Source organism: Mixophyes fleayi, chromosome 6 (genome assembly GCF_038048845.1).
Source record: "Mixophyes fleayi isolate aMixFle1 chromosome 6, aMixFle1.hap1, whole genome shotgun sequence".
In the NCBI taxonomy this organism is placed as follows: domain Eukaryota; kingdom Metazoa; phylum Chordata; class Amphibia; order Anura; family Limnodynastidae; genus Mixophyes; species Mixophyes fleayi.
The window spans coordinates 181,701,685-181,719,345 of NC_134407.1; the positions used below are offsets into that span (position 1 = coordinate 181,701,685).

General features: G+C 40.5%; 1 protein-coding gene across 2 annotated transcripts in view; it reads left to right on the forward strand.

Annotated features, from left to right (window-relative positions):
- MTCL2 (microtubule crosslinking factor 2) overlaps nt 1–17,661 on the forward strand; it is a 79,688-nt gene that overhangs the window by 14,144 nt on the left and 47,883 nt on the right. For both annotated transcript variants that reach the window (XM_075177470.1, XM_075177471.1), the window contains exons 2-3: nt 5,865–6,089; nt 11,733–11,891. In XM_075177470.1, the coding sequence (XP_075033571.1) occupies nt 5,865–6,089; nt 11,733–11,891 (384 nt within the window). The remainder of the gene's footprint in view (nt 1–5,864; nt 6,090–11,732; nt 11,892–17,661) is intronic.

The window sequence follows — 17,661 nt, forward strand, 5'->3', positions numbered from 1 at the left end:
AACAATTTTCCACCTCTCTCCAACACCTTCTCTCCCCTATCTCTACATTCTCATCCCCTGAGATGGCAGTACCTCATTTTCACCTAACCTTAGCAACGGCCCTTGATCAAGTGGCTCCAGCGACACTTCATACTACACGTCGACTTCGATGTCAACCGTGGCACACCAAAGCAACACGAAATCTTCAAAAACTGTCCCGTAAAGCAGAACGTCACTGGCGTAAATCTCGAAGCTCTAATGACTTCTTCACATATACTTCTGTCTACCACTCCTATCGAAATGCTCTGGACACTGCAAAACAAACATACTTTCAATCTCTTATCTATGCTCAGGCTTCTAACCCCAAACGCCTTTTCAATACATTTAATCATCTTCTCAATCCTCCCACCCCGAACCCTCCATCTACTATCAGTGCTCAGGATCTTGCTTCCTACTTCAAGGACAAGATTGACAAGATCAGACTAGAAATGGTATCCTCCTCCTCAACAAGCCATCAGCTCATTTCCTTCCCACTACCCTCTGACACCCTTTCTTCATTTGACCCCACAAATGAAGAGGAAATTTCTACGCTCTTCTTATCTTCCTACTCTACCTCCTGTCCTCTTGATCCTATTCCCTCGCAAATTGGTAGATCCCTGTCTTCTGTGCTCATTTCACCTCTAACTCAAATCTGTAATCTCTCACTCTCTACTGGCATCTTTCCATCACTATACAAGCATGCAGTGATTACTCCTATTCTAAAAAAACAAAACTCCGACCCAAACTCTCTCTCAAATTACCGTCCCATCTCTCAGCTCCCTTGCCCCTCCAAGCTTCTAGAGAGACTTGCCTACACTCGCCTCACACGCTTTCTTTCCGCAAACAACCTGTTGGATCCTCTTCAGTCTGGCTTTCGTTCTCAACACTCCACAGAGACTGCGCTGACCAAGGTTGTTAATGATCTGATCACTGCTAAGACTGAACGCCATTACTCTCTCCTAATTCTCCTTGATCTCTCGGCTGCATTTGACACCGTTGACCACTCTCTTCTCATACAAACGCTGCAATCCCTAGGTCTTCAAGACACAGTTCTATCCTGGTTCTCATCTTACCTCTCTAATCGCTCTTTCACTGTTAATTTCTCTGGAGCCACATCTGCTCCGCTTCCCCTATCAGTTGGAGTACCACAAGGCTCGGTGCTAGGTCCTCTGCTGTTCTCTATCTATACCGCTTCTCTTGGAAATCTAATAAGTTCCTTTGGCTTTCAGTATCATCTCTATGCGGATGATACCCAAATCTATCTATCCTCTCCTGATATCTCGACATCTGTGTTGTCCCGTGTAACTGACTGTCTTTCTGCCATTTCATCTTGGATGTCCTCTCGTCAACTCAAACTTAATCTTTCTAAAACAGAGTTAATAATATTCCCACCCGCCAACAAGAGCATACCTGACATTTCTATCTCTGTTGATAACATGACCATAAATCCCACCCCACAAGCTCGCTGCCTAGGTGTAATCCTTGATTCACGCCTATCCTTTGTTCCCCACATTGACTCTATATCTAAATCATGTTACATACATCTAAAGAACATTTCCAGAATCCGCACATATCTCACACAAGACACTGCTAAAACCTTAATTCATGCACTAATCATCTCCCGCATTGACTATTGCAATTCCCTCCTTACTGGTCTTCCCAAAAACAGACTCAAACCCCTAAAATCTATTTTGCATGCTTCGGCAAGACTGATTTTCCTTGCAAATAGCTATTCCTCTGTTGAATCACTCTGTATGTCTCTACACTGGCTGCCTGTCTTCTACCGAATCCAATATAAAATACTTTTACTAACCTACAAGGCCATCAACAAAGCTGCACCAACATACATCTCCTCTCTTGTCTCAAAATATCTCCCAACTCGGCAACTCCGTTCTGCAAAAGATCTGCGTCTCTCATCCACCCTCATTACATCCTCCCATTCCCGGTTACAGGACTTTTTTCGGGCTGCACCCACTCTATGGAACTCTCTCCCTCGCACAATAAGACTCTCCTCTGTTCTACAAACTTTCAAGCGTTCTCTGAAAACCTACCTATTCAGACAAGCTTATAATATTCCTCAACCACCATCTTAACCTCACTACCTTTAGCCTGTTACACAATTTCACACAAGACAACTACCCCCGGACCAACATTGTTGTGTGACAGGATCATTTAGCTTATGAGTCACCCTACCTTTGCAGTCTGGCTGGGCCAAGATGCAAAATGTATACTTAACCTCATGTGTCAATCTCCCATTGTCCCATAGATTGTAAGCTTGCGAGCAGGGCCTTCTCACCTCTTTGTCTGTTTTACCCAGTTTGTTTATTAGTTTAATACGTTTGTCCCCAATTGTAAAGCGCTACGGAATATGTTGGCGCTATATAAATAAATGATGATGATGATGATGATGAAAGAGTCGTCTATCAGCAGGCATTTTAAACAAAGGAGTGGGGAGCCACAGGTGAAGGGTTGGAGGGCCAACTCTTGCCCATCACTGCATTAAGGAGTAATCTAAAAAAAATAAAGTCGGTAAGGGTTTTATTTTTTAGAAAATGTCAGTCATTTTAATTTTTATTATGTTATATATTTTTTTTAAAACTCTTTAGGGCTAGATTTACTAATCTGCGGGTTTTAAAAAGTGTAGATGTTCCCTATAGCAACCAATCGGATTCTAGCTGTCATTTAGAATGTACTAAATAAATGACAGCTAGAATCTGATTGGTTGCTATAGGCAATATCTCCACTTTTTCAAACCCGCAGTTTAGTAAATATAGCACTTAAAGTCCCCCACATTTTACTGTACGTAATGGTACATAACATCACATTTTATCCCGCATCCCAGTTTTTAATATTAATGCCATTTATCCTGACACAAAATACAGATTTAAAGTTTAACTGCGTTTAACGTCAATGTATTTTTAATTTTCTGCCACTTTCATGAATATTTCTAAGGGTCTGGTGCACACGGTGTCTGCTCAGAATATATGTCATCACTAACGGCTTTGAACACGCACATGTTCCATCCACAAGAATAAAAGAGTAGTTTGTTTGGGTCTCTTTGAGAACATTAAAGCTGTTTGGCACAAGATCCAGCACATTATATACTGAGTGGGGGTCGGACCACTGTGAGATTACATAGTTCTAAATCTTTTTGACTATGATTTATAGTCGCGTTAATTGCTCAGCTGCAACTAGATGTTGTTTTATATTCACGTTGAAACCTGTTCACGCTGAATTTCTGCATTGAATTAACATCCTATTCACCTTCCAGATTTGCTGATCTTGCAAGACCGCAAGTGCTTAGTCAGATTAACACTTTCAGGGCGGTGACAGGGTTAAAAGATAAATCTATAATGGACCTCCCCAGAACAAGCAACAATAGAATATGTGATTACAGACTTTGTTAGCAACACTTTTTATTATTATTATTTTTTTTTAGGGCATTTTAATCTAGGGGGAAACTACTTTTTGTTGCCAGATTTAAGGAAAGAAATGGCATTTAAAGGGCTTATCCTAGTGTAACCTGCTACCTTTTATTTAAACGTCAGCAGGAAAAGATCATTGCACTCGGTAATGCAGATATCAGGGCAGGGAGAAGAAATGAGAAGCAGATTGTACATGCTGCGTTGAATTATTTATGGTGTGTTCATCTTGGTGGCTGTGGTGCCAGGTTCACGGTAAACAGAGCTTTCCCGTCCAGTAGGTGAGAAGTCGTTTGCCCGTTGGGGGACAGCTGCCTGGGCCCCTCTGTCTGTCACTTCCCCTTGCCCTGCTCCACCATGCATGAAAGCCCCCTCCTGACCCCACACGTTAATCTCTTTGTATTTGGTCATTGTGCTGGAGGGTTCAGGTGTTCAGAGAATAAGGCTGGCCCACTGACATGCTAATGCCATTTACATCTGTGTATATATGATGTATAATTACCATTACATAGAAGTAATGTGTTAGGAAGTGTTTTGCTTTTTTTCAATAACTAGTTTACTAGCAAGTCAACAAACGGTAAAACACACCTGAATTTTAGGATCACGTCATACCAGCAACTTACTTTGTTCCAAAGTCAAACTAGTCGCCAAATAATGCTTTTCTACTTCAAAAAAGTAGGGTTACCAAACACTGGCAACTTCTAATATTCCTTTTTGCTTTATAGTAGGGTCCGTTATTTTCTGTATATTTTGGGACTGATCAGCAACTACTCGATGTTACATGAGCTGTTCCCTGACCATCTTCATTAGACGGTTTATACAGACTGGAGTCCTAGTGAATAGTGACTGACTGAGTATACGTGCAGCGTGTCCATGTATCTGCCTTTATTTGAAATTCTGTTTTCCTTTAACAAATGCATGTTTAATGTCACAGTAATCAGTATTCGTAAGGCTGGTCTCCCTGCAGATGATTTACATGAAACAATCGACGGAACATGTGATGTGTTCATCAAAGCTGCCTTACATACACACCCTGATTAAGGTTCCTAATGATTTATTTAAGGTAATTTTGGTGTTTTACGGCCATACTAGGGAATAATACCTCTTCCTTCAGCAGTAAAAAGATTAAAAAAAGAGAAAAACCAGGCTGGCTGGCTAGCTTACCTTATCAAGGTATACCCAATTACACAGGACCCTAACCCATGTGCGTGTAGTGCAGTGTTGGCTAACCTGTGACACTCCAGGTGTTGTGAAACTACAAGTCCCAGCATGCTTTGCCAATATATAGCAGCTTATTGCTGGAAGGGTATGCTGGGACTTGTAGTTTCACAACACCTGGAGTGTCACAGGTTAGCCAACACTGGTGTAGTGTATGATGTAGATTGTTTAAATGAGTAGCTTAGTGCCTTACATGCCATAATATCATAGTTCCTGCCTCTTTTCCCTCATTGCCTCACAAGTCAGAGCTCACTGCATGTACTTGTACAGCAGCTTCTGTGATCAGCTCCAATTCAGTTATCTGCTAGCAGGGCCAACTCCCAGCTTCTTTCAGCATTGTCTGATAGCGCTTTTCCTGCCCTCCTCCGACCCATGGCAAGCAGTCAGATTTTGGTGTTGAACAGGAACATGAGCTGTCAGGCAATGCTGATAGGTGTTCGGCTCTGGTAACAGAGCGGGAGTGGGAGCACTTGCCTGTGATAACTATTTTATCATTCACTTAAATCATCCTGAGTTTATTTCATGGGGTTTTAACCTGACTTGGTTGGGGGTAGGAGGGTGGGACAAGGCATGGCAGTGTGTGTGGGGTGAACAGTTGATGGCGTCTCTCTTATTATCAAAGAATGAACAATATAGAACTTTACTATTTCACAGTAGTAATAAACTTACCACATCCTCAAAATATTTCCCTGCAGCAAGATAGAAAATGGAGTAGCTATGGACTAATCTGTATAGTCATATAATGATTTGTTCTGATTGGCTGAAAAGTCAGGGTTGTTATAGGACGGTTGCATTTCACCTTCACATTGTTTCAAGAAAACTGGCAAATTGTACCCTTTATTTATGCATAAAAACATGTGGGGCAGCATGGTGGCTTAGTGGTTAGCATTTCTGCCTCACAGCACTGGGTGTTCGATTCCTGACCATGGCATGATCTGTGTGGAGTTTATATGTTCTCCCCATGTTTATGTGGGTTTCTGTCCACACTCCAAAATCATACTAGTGGGTTAATTGGCTTCTATCAAATTGACCCTAGTCTGTCTTGATCTGTGTGTGTGTTAGGGAATTTAGACTGTAAGCTCCAATGGAGGCAGGGACTGATGTGAGCGAGTTCTTTGTACAGCGCTGCGGAATGAAACCTTTTACGACCTTTGTGTAATTGACCTATCAGAATCTATTCACTCCTTATTCCCTATTTCTTTTCAGGATGAGATGGAGGAACTGAGGTCGGAGATGCTGGAGATGAGAGATGTGTACATGGAGGAGGATGTCTATCAGCTACATGAACTCAGGCAGCAGCTAGAGCAAGTGCACAAAACCTGCCGAATCCTGCAGTACAGGCTAAAGAAAGCTGAGCGCCGAGGACTGAGAGTGGCCCAGACGGGGCAGGTGGATAGCGAACTCGTCAGCACCCTCGAGCAAGACGTCAAGGTAATAATTATGAGCATTTATTTATTTAGATGGGAAAAATGTATTGACCACAAACTTCGTCGGCTTCACAAAATGTGTTTTGGGCCTCACAGACTCATTATTCTTGCATTAACTGAGCTAATGACCGAGCTGACCAAAAGAACTCTAATTTGCAAGATTGCTATTTAACCTGTGTAAACTGTGATCCTAGTTCATCATTTAACTTAAAAAATGTGTGCCGTGCTGCGCACTAATGTATCTCTGGTATTCATATGAAAAATCTGGTCGCTTTGCAAACAGAAACTGGTCCCAGTGGAAGTTTAGTGGTGACCGGGTGAGAGAAGCTTCATTCTTCACCTATGTTGCAAGATATTCAGCGCTTGAATCAAACTGGTAGTTATACGTTAGGACAGACTTGGCTAACCTGTGGCACTCCAGCTGTTGTGAAACTACAAGTCCCAGCATACCCTTCCAGCAATAAGATGCTATATATTGGCAAAGCATGCTGGGGGTTGTAGTTTCACAACACCTGGAGAGTCACAGGTTAGCCAACACTGCGTTAGGATATGACTGGAAATACCTCATTCTTCACCTATGCTTGGTTTCCGCCGGTAATAGTAAAGCAGACTGACAATAGGTGTAAGACACCAGCGCTGGACCTGGGTCGTGTTTGTTCTTATAGAATGGTGTGTACTTCATGTGTCATCTTGTCAGTGCCTCTAGCATTAACTGAGCAAGAGGCTAATGTAGAACACTGGATACAGTTAGGGGAGTTGAGCGGACAGAATAGGGCACTATGATGTGGCCATCTCTGGTATATACCAAATATGGTAACCCTAACAAAGAGTATTCTGTAATGCAGCTAGGATATGGCAAACCCTGAAAATCAGACAGGTTGCATTCCCGCCGAGTACAGCTGGACAGACCGTAAATAATGCAGGCCTGTTAATTACACTGTACAGTTTGTTTTCTGCAGTATTCACGCTCTGCTGTTGGTAAAGTGCTGCTCTATCAGTCTCCAGTGTATTGCAGGAAACAGGGGCTCTTCCCTGGTCGCCTAGCAACTCCGAACAGGTCCCGGCCTGTGTTTACATTGCTGACTCCAGCCTTCCTATTTCACATGGCTTTATTTTCCATTATTACACTGCTTCTGCGCTGCCAGTTTCTCTTTCCTTCAAACAAAGACGCTCAGTATTTAGGAGGCCAACGGCTGTTAATATTTTGGTTGTGTGAAATGCTGGAGGAAGGAGGGGGGCTGCCGGTACTAAAACAGCTTTTTGGTCCTTTGAGATTAACATCTAGAAATGCTATGTTTTATATTAAAGAAAAGAATAAAACGTTCGTTCTATTTGATATTCACATATTTTATTCTATTTAAATTCTAATGTTTATAAAATGATTATTTATTGATAGCTTCTCCTTTAGGACTTACATGTGAACCTTCTATTGACCCTTAATATATATCGGTCCTATGTTGCCCTTTTAGAAAAGATGTTTGTAAGGATGATCTTCACTTAATAGCATTCATTATTCAAGGGAAATACAGAAGCTAGAATGCGAGTGGCTTGCAGTCTCCTAATTAACAGATTGGTTGATGTCACTAAATAAAAAAACAAACTAAATGCAATTTTTAGCTTTTGCCTTCGATCAGTATCTTTTTCTTTTTTGCCCCCTGTCTAAAGCATGTGGAATATGTATTTTCCTGCTTATGACGAAGAGGACCGATATAATCGATCACACTTGTCTCTGCTATATGTTACTCTTTACTAACATCAAGTGCAATACAGCATTATGTTTCTGAGTATTCTAAACATCACTGGGTAAATTCGATGAATCCTATTGTATCATTTGATTGTCCACAACTGATTTAAAGAAAACTATGTCCCGTCCCCGTCCCCGTCCCCCCCCCCCAAAAAAAAAAATATTTTTTTAACAGTTTCCAAGACCAGTAGGGAAAAAATGAATTGTAAAGTGTTCTTTTATTTTTATTAAAGCATATTACAGTGATATTTACCCTCCATTCCCACTTTTCCAGATGCTAAACTTTGTACTAAGATTAACCCCTCAGCCACTAATAACATGAGATACGTGTCTGCTGGATTATAAATGTACCATACATTAAGTTGTTGTTAATATCAATATATCTACAGCTAAGAAAGGACATTCAGCAAGTTGGATAAAAGACATTAATTATAATGGATGAGAGACATATATCTCAGAAGTGGATAGGTGTTTGGTTAGGATCTTAACAGAGCCTGCGTTCTAGTTCCCAATGATATTTTTCTGGATCATGGCTCTCCTTTTCACCTTATCACATATGTGCATACTGCCTACTAGCCCGGATAACACACTTGGATAATGATACAATACTTATTATATAGTGTCATTTTCCTCATTATGTTGATTCAGACAAAGGCCATTAGTAAAAATCACAAATCTACAGGAAAGTTACTGAATATGGATTGAGATATCACACAGAACCTGATCACACCTCATAAAGGCCGTAAAAATAGATTTTGTATTCTTTACCTTCGTTTATAAAGCTCCAGCAGCTCCAGCATAGTATGCAGCGCTGTACAGTGAGGGAGGCTGATACAAACTAATAACATGGATGTAATCCAGCTGTGCGATGAGAGCATCTCTGTAGCAGCTGGAATGCTAGTATTGCAGTCTATTTCATCATATGAAAGCTGAGCGCCAGCAGGAAAGCCCCGCTCCCTCACTGCTCTGTGATGGCATTCCTAACACTAACCAGACCCGCAGTGAGCACACTCCTCTCTTTGTGCAATAGTTTTATTGGCATTTCTGCAAAGTGGGCTGCTAGCAATTGCTGTTTTTATATGTAAAATCTTTGACCATAGGGAGAATATTTATTTTTTTATTTTATTTAAATTGTATGCTATCATTGCACATTTTGCATTAGATTAATTTCCAGTGTGAAATTTGTATATCAGTCCACAAACGAGTTTTCTTGTATCAGGACGGTGAACAAAGAATAGGCAAATGAGATGACTCATGGAAAATGACAAAGACAAACCCTATGTGGGATGTCATTAGATGAGGTGTTTTAAGTCCATTCTTGGTTTACAACTGCAGCAGTATCAAACATTATTTTCTGATAAGGTACCTGCCGTCTGCATACAGGGAAGGCAGCCATTATTGTGGGTAAACTGTATGCTCTCCCCAGGCCTAGGGCTCTACAAGTCTGCCTCCACTGTGTGTAGGCAACAGGTATATTCAAGTAATCAACGCCATGGGCCATCTGTTTTTATTTCCTGCAAATAGGTCTTTCCTTTGCATAGAATGATAATGGTAGGTTGGAGGGCTTGTGAACAGAAGAGAAATAGTGTTGGGGGGTATATAAGTAGTGTAAGCCAGTGGATCCCAAATTTTCTCAGTTTAAGGCACCCTTGGGGTCTCCATAAGTTTTTCAAGGCACCCCTAAGCCAAAATAATTACCACGTAGTCCCCCGCCTTGATTACCACTGGCCCTGGCCGAGGCACCTCTGTGAGATCGGTGCGGCACCCCAGGGAGCCTAGACACACAGTTTGGGAATCACTGGTGTAAGTGATCCTGGAGCAAATGGATAGCTTGATACATTGGTCCTATTCTTGCTATTGACTGGTTAATTACACAATAAGCCAACTTTAAAATTGTTATATATTATATAGTGCCCAAAGCCGCACTAAGCAAGCTGACGGACTGTGACCTTCTACAATAGTTTGAGTCTTTCCTGTGCTGTTCCATTGTTGATCGTTTCAATTTCTTTTTAAATCTATTTATTTTCAACAACAACAGGAACATAAAGTGAAAAACAATTCGCATTCGATATTGGACTTCTAAATAAAAATGACATTTATTGCATATGATTTATATAGCTAAATAATAGTCTATACATGTGCTACTAGATGTATTCGTAGAGTAGGGAGCATGTTCCAAAGTAACTTATTGCAATAGTGAAATACGGTAAACTGGCGTCTGACAGGTAAATTTCAATTTGCCATTAATACAATTTCTTGCTATCCATATTAGTCTTCATGTACTGGGCTAAAACAAGTGTATAATCTGAGCCATAAACAGACAATGTGCAAAACATGCTCATCTCTGCTTTTCCTTTATTGTCAGGGAATTTGTAAATACTTTGTAGTATGTATACTTCTTGTATATGCTCTCACATTCTTTCCCAGGGATTCTAGAGCAGTGTATTGTGGGTAACATTTATGAAGGCTTCTAGCTGCTAAACTGGTGTATAAACGGTCAACCAATTTATATTTGAACATGCACAATTTGGGGGGTTCTTTTCCTCCGTTTATAACTTGTTGTTTTCTGTTTATAAAGGGAAGTGGGGGTTGCTTGCCATGCAAGTTTTTGTTCTCAACAATGTATATATTTTGCACTAGTTTGACATTCAGGAAAGGTACAGAGGAGGTTACAAGTATGAGTTGTGTGTTTTCTATCAATGTTATGCAGAAGGAGAATCACATTTCAGGAGGTAAAAAGGTCTTCCTCAATTCTGTCAGTTTTCATAAATGGTTCTCAGTATCTTCTCGTAGAGCTGATCGTCCCAGCAAGCTGAGAAATGAGCTCAAATGCTTTTGTTTGTGGAAAGATTTGTGAAATATATATTATTTTGGTGCATAGTTAATGGGCAAAACTCTGACACAATACTATAATGGCTGAGTATTGTCTGGTATTACATAAAGTTTAAGAGCTGCATAAACATCCCATTAATCACAGATAAAATACAGGTGAAGCAACATAAAATTGGTAGACCTGACGGACTGTGTGTAGGGTGATGTGGAGTCGGAGGGGAGGGGTGGCAGTTAGCGGGCGGTGCAGGACAGGACGAATGTAGGTTTTGGGGAGTAACTTGATATTTACATGTCAGGTTGTAAGGTAAAAGTCTAATTTAGTGGGGGGGGGGGTGTAAGGGCACAGAATGTGTTGGGGCTGTGTGGAGATGGCACACAAGAGATAGGACAACACTAGTATTCTTCCCATGTAAATCATATCTTTCTCTTTAGCTCTTCACATGTATACATATAAGTAACTGTGTCGGCTGCCCACCTGTTTACATGTATTTAAAAATGCAACATTTAATGGTTTTTATTATATCGCATAACAATGAGCTCACTCTGCATCACTGAAAAGGCCGAAGTGAAGAGCACACAGAGTTAGAAGGGGCTGAGAGTGTTTTCTGAGGAAGAGATGTAAGACATAGTATTGGAGTGTGCGGTATCTTCATGTCCATGGATCATAGTTAGAAGGTGAATCTCTTTAATGATAGTGGAGTTGGAAAAGTTTGGGCACAAACTATGTTCTTGGCCATGTGCAACAGAGGACACTAGAAAAAGATGACCCTAGAAAGACCGTTTAGGTTGAGTGGTGAGTGTGTGACTCTACAAGAATTGTCACCTCAGAATTACATTGCACTTGCATAAAAATAAGAGAATATTGACTCTGTGCTTATAAACTGTGTTGTAGACTTTACAATTAACTGTCACTCACACCGTGATCATCCCTACTACCAGAATATCTCTGCACGGAGCTCACTGTTCCTCACTTATCTGTTAACCGGAGATGTAATGTGGATAGTAGTTCTGCTAGTGTAGTGTAGATATGTTTCACTCTTGCTGGACACTTATTCTAAATCTATTTCTCAGGTGGCCAAAGATGTCTCTGTGCGTCTCCACAATGAGCTGGAGGCAGTGGAGAAGAAGAGGATAAAGCTGGAGGAGGAGAATGAAGAGTTGCGTCAACGACTGATCGAAACAGACCTGGCCAAACAAGTGCTGCAGAATGAGATGGAAAAGTGGAAGGAAGTAAGTGATCTCATCTCAGATACATCTAGAGAGATCAAGCTGGGTTCACATAAATAGCGCTTATGTCAAGTAGAGGTCTCACCTTTTTATAGCTGCGGTGTAATAATGATTACACAATTTGTCTGCATCATCGGCAGGTGGCAATGAGCCATCATATCTGACCGTACTTGTGGCAGCAGAGGTCACAATCTAACCAGGAGAACGAATGTGAACCAGGGCTGGATTTACCACTGGTAGCCATGATGCTTTAAAAAAAAAAAAAATAATAAAAAAAAAATGCTGCTGGCGCCTAAATTTATTGTATAATATTTAATTTAACCAATTAGCATTACATTTACCCTGGTTCCTGAAATGGTATAACTGTCTCTTAGACGTCATTGTCTATAAGATGCACTGTGATAAACCGCATTGCACGCACGGCGCACTTCAGCTTTCAGTCTGCAGAAGCTCCTGAGCATTAAGCGTCCTCATTTCTAGCTTTGGAGAAGTGAAACCACATGGCTTTAGTCCTTTTAGATTTGGTTGCAGAAATAGTGAACAGAGAACGCTATAAAGATCAGATTAGATCATAACCAGCTGGAAGATATCTGCAGCAGTTTTTGTTTTAAGTGAAACGGAATAACTGTCCAGAGTTCAGAAATACACAAAAGCACTTTCAAAAAAATGTTCAAAAAATGCACAGTGTCTGTAATGTGGCAGCAAGCCAATCTCTCCGAGGACCACCGAATTACATTCAGCAGTTTGTTACTCTGTTGCCATTTTAGGAAGACAGAGTGGGTAGGCTGATTCTCGCTGAATATAATTCTTCTAATACTGTTTGCTTCAGACCACTGATATAATTTGTCATTTAGAGAAGTATTTGATGTAAACTAATATCTACCTAGAAAAGACTGGCTTAATTCGGGCTATATTAAGCTTTGTGGACCAATCAGAGGCTGACTTTTACACTCCCAGAAAACTGGTATCTTAGAATACAGGATACTAAGACCGTGTTCTCTCATAGTTCATTTATAAACTCACAATATAGGTTTGTTTGTGTTTTAATAATTTGCACATTATTATCAGTTGACTAAGGTCTCTTGTGATCTGCATAACATTGCCCTGATTCATCTATCCCTTGGTATATTGTGCAGATTATACTGAACATCTGCAGTCTTTAAGACAACTCCCTTTCTGCGTACCGCAGTAGTAGCAGCACAGTTTGCTTAGTCTGAGTACTACAGACTTATTTCACCAATGTATTTATTAACCTTGTGCCTTTCAGCTACAAACAATGGCTGCAGTTCCGTTTCCTAGAATTCGTCAGCATCACTAAACCACTTTGTGCCTCAGTGATACAGATTTAATAAACTGCATACTTATCAATATTGATTTAGACCACACATTTGCTGCCTACACTGCATGCAGACAACTGGTGTGCTTTTTAAAGTGCATTTCACTCCTGTGGCTTACATTGTTTGGGGTTGGTAGGGGAGATTAAAAAATAATTTGGATAACTGAATAGAGCTGAGTATTTTGCAAAGCGTGTTCAGAGCTCTTGGACTCCTTATCAAGTTACTACAAATCACTTTATGACCTAAGCTAGAATACTGCATGGGTTATTGAGCTTACCCCTGCAACATATACCACAAAGTGATAGATATTTGATTAACTAGGTGTTATTCGCTATAAGTGCTACTTGTTACTCAAAGTTATAAAGACAACAATTGTCCCTTGTTTTATTTTGGTAACAAATTAGGGCATCCTTGTGTAATAGATCAATCTCAAGTTATTTTATTCAATACTTCTCAGTGCACATATAAGTGGGAAAAAATAGTTATAGCATTCCGAAAACTAAACCATGTAAAGAGATGTAGCAAACATTAAATTGTCTACTGCTGTTTTCAGGAAGCACATTACATGGCAACAAGTCTGTTGAGAGGAAAGTATACAGGGCAAGTGTGTACAGTGCTTTACAACATCAGTGGACTGAGAGGAGGTAACTGTCAGTCACTGCAGAAAACGCAGAGCACTACTAGTGATTGACAGTTACCTACACTCATCCCACAGGTGCTGCACTGCGTAATATAAACAGGCCACATACCCCCTGCCCAAATCATCAACCAACCCCAGTACTAGACAGTTTAGACTGGTTTACACTATAACAAGGAGACCATGGTCTAATGTTGTGTTAGTTTGTCATTATCTGTTAGTGTTGTGATTATATTGTGACTATGTACAGCAAGTGCATATCACAGACTGGATTGTTAATACTTTGTTATACTTATACTAATATAACTATGTTGGTCTTTACACACTCTGACAACAACAATAAATAATTAAATTAAGAGCACAAAAATAGTTTGCAAACATTTAGGATTGCAGAGAAGCGCATGTGATCCCCAGGGCACTGAGGATCCTTGTGTTGTATGAGCAAGCGAGCACGCACAATGCAGTAAATGTTAATGCATATTAATTGCTGCAGGATTAAATCATCAGCTATATATTGTATTCTGCTTCTAAGGCCTGGCTGTTTCATTGCATCAGTCTGTCCTGTTTGGGTCGGCGCGTGGAAGACGGCAGGGGGCCTAGAGATCATGAAGTGAGTGGCCTATTGGCCCAGAGCGATGCCTCCCGGTGTAAGCTGTGGAGAACAGATGGTGGCATTGTAGGATTTCACACAGATAAATAATAGCCCGCTCAGTGTCTGTTCTATCAGGGATATGGATTTTAGTGTGTAACGTTACATGCGCATGCTGTTCTCTCATCTTGCTGATGTAAATCTTGTCTGTGTATGTGAGTGTGCTAAAAGGATGGGTAGACAAGCTGCCGTAACTCTGTGGATAGTCTCCTTTTCAACTATTGTCCTAGCGAGTGAATTGGATGATGTACTGCCAAGTGTAAATTAACAAGGTCATTCAAAGTCGACCAGGGGATTGTCACCAGATCAAGGCTTAAATAATCCTTTATTCTCCAGTAAGTAGTAGGGGGTATGCCGGTCTTTATAATCCTACTAATGGATATATTGATGATACACATATGAACAGCTTGTAAGACATGACAACAGTACACGCTATTCATTTCAGAATGTGACATCACTACACATAAGAGTCTTTGGGCTAGATTTACTAAGATGTGGGTTTGAAAAAGTGGGGACCATTGCCTATAGCAACCAATCAGATTCTAGCTGTCATTTTGTAGAAGGTACTAAATAAATGACAGCTAGAATCTGATTGGTTGCTACAGGCAACATCCCCACTTTTTCAAACCCGCAGCTTAGTAAATCTAGCCCTGAGTCTCCCTAATGAGAGAAATTCAGCATTTTTAAACTTCTATGATAAGTATACATAAAAAGGTAAATTTGTGTGTTACAGAAAAGTCACAACAAATAAATTTAAAGTAGACCTGCTAAAGGGAATGTCTACCCAAATTATAAATTGGAGTTGTTGTCTGTATCTGTACATTTAGGTTCAAGAAATATCTGGATGCTTGTCATTCTGCGTAGTAAATCTAACTCGCATTTACATTTGCGTTTTAATAGCCTAACCGGGAGCTGGCAGGTTGATGACAACATGAATCAGGCCACCCCCCCCCCCCCCCTCCCCTGCTGCATGATCCCTGCAAATTGCATCATGTACAGCAAATTGCACCATTACACCCCACTTGCACATTGGACTTTCCCTTTAGGGAGGTCCACAAAGTAGGCAGGTATAACATAGCGTGGGTGGGGGCTACACTTTATTGGCTCTTAGTCTTATATTGCTATATACAGTACAAAGCAAATGACATATCTCATTGCTCAGTTCCTTCTCTATTTCTGTTTGTAAACAGGATGTGGAAAAGTTTTAGTAAAAATATTCCGAAATGTTTAAACCACCAGTAATTGATATAACTCCCCATATGTACTGTGTTATATCTCTGTGTCCAGCTGTCTTCCCATGGATCCTGGTGTCTGCCTCTGCTGATCAGAGGTCACATGGCGACAGCTGGAGGTGTGCACAACATGCGAAGGAGGGATGGAGGCAGAGAGCATCTGAGACGTCTGAGAGAGAGATCTATTCTGGGGCCTTAAGCGACATCTAATCCTTGTGTTATTTGAAAATAGGTGACAGTGCAGGACCTTTTGTTGTAAGAATTGGTTGAGAGGTTGTGATTGTTCTGTGAACCGTACTCCCATGAGCCTTGTTTTGTGACACTTTTTCGCTCTTCATTTCCTGGACATGACCAAGATTCTGGGATTTCTGGTCGACTCGTATGAAGATCATTAGGTCGCCTAGTTCCGCTATATTTTTATGTCTAGCGTTGTGTGACCATACTTTTCCGATTTCCTGGCCTTGCTTTTCCCTGACTTAATTCTCTTAAAGGAATAATCCTCTCTCTAACATCCTCCACAGTGGAAAAATAGACCAGTATTTTGTGGCAGTATCTGCCTAACCTGCAAGATATTTACTCTATTCACAGCTGCAGGGAGGAAAACTCTCTAAACGATTGCATAGATACATATGGTAGCATTTATAGGACAACTATTTTTATTTTTATTTTTTCTGTACAAATTAAGCAATTTTGGCAAACAAGATTACAATTACACCATAGCAAATTTAATGTTGCAGAGCAAACTATGTCTTAAGGTTTTGTGGTCCAGGATGGAAGAAACATGATTGTGTCTTGGAACGACACTTCTACAGCATTGGTTGTCAGGGAAGATTAATCTTGTGGCTACAAGTGGGCATAGTAACACTGTGGTGCCACACCCTCCATACTAGCTTGAACATTGTACAATGCATGGCTACCTTATTATAAAGCTACAGTGATCTCCAACAGCCAATCAGTGTTCACTAAACTCTAATAAGCTGCTACAGCTCAGATGAGAGACATCCCTACCAATGAAGGAGTGCTGCATTCTCCTGTGCCTGAAAGTGCGGTCTCAATGTTTTTCTGTAGTGACACTAAAATCCTGGAAGTAATGGTCTTATGCTCCAATGTAGCATTAGTTGCTAGATGTTATCATGGACTTGAAACAATATACAAGCAATTTGATAGTGTCACTCTATGCAGCCATAGTGATATGGACCATGGTGAGGCAATGTCATTGTTGAGACATTTTATATTTTATTTTATTTTTAATAATTTTTAACACATAAATGTATACGTACCGTATATATAAAGTAATATATATTACAGATTATTCATACATACGCTTGTGTTTTAGCTAGTTCGGAAAAAGCGTGCGTGTTAATTATAAAGGATAGCTGAGTATCTGATTTCCTAACACCTCCAAGTGTTTTAATTATCCAGTGTTAGTTTCTCAGATTGGGGCTTGTGCCTATTAAACAAGCCCCTATCAACCGTATTTTCATTCTTTGTGGTTCTAGCTGAACATGTTGGGCAAGGATGGGCAGATCCCAGGGAGTCAATTAACTAAAAAATGACTGCTGTTGCCAAAATTTGAGTAATTTATTGGATATTCACATATTAATTGGAGGGGATGCTGAAGGCAAAATAAGGAAGGGGGAAGAGGTGATGGTCCAATGACAACAGGTTCACAGCATTCAATTTGGAATGTCGCCAGTTTGCCAGTATTGGATAAGGAGAGATTCCTAGTTATTGATTGTATTTAACCAGAGTTAGGTATTGGTCTGTGAGTGTATAAAGGAACCTGAGGAGAGAAGAGGAAGAGTGTGCAGGTATAGGGAGCCAGTGTGTTAGTAAGGGGAGAAGATAAGGTGTAGGAAGGGTACAGAGTCATCCTCTAGGGATATATGTCTCAAACAACCATGAGCATTGTGCTTGT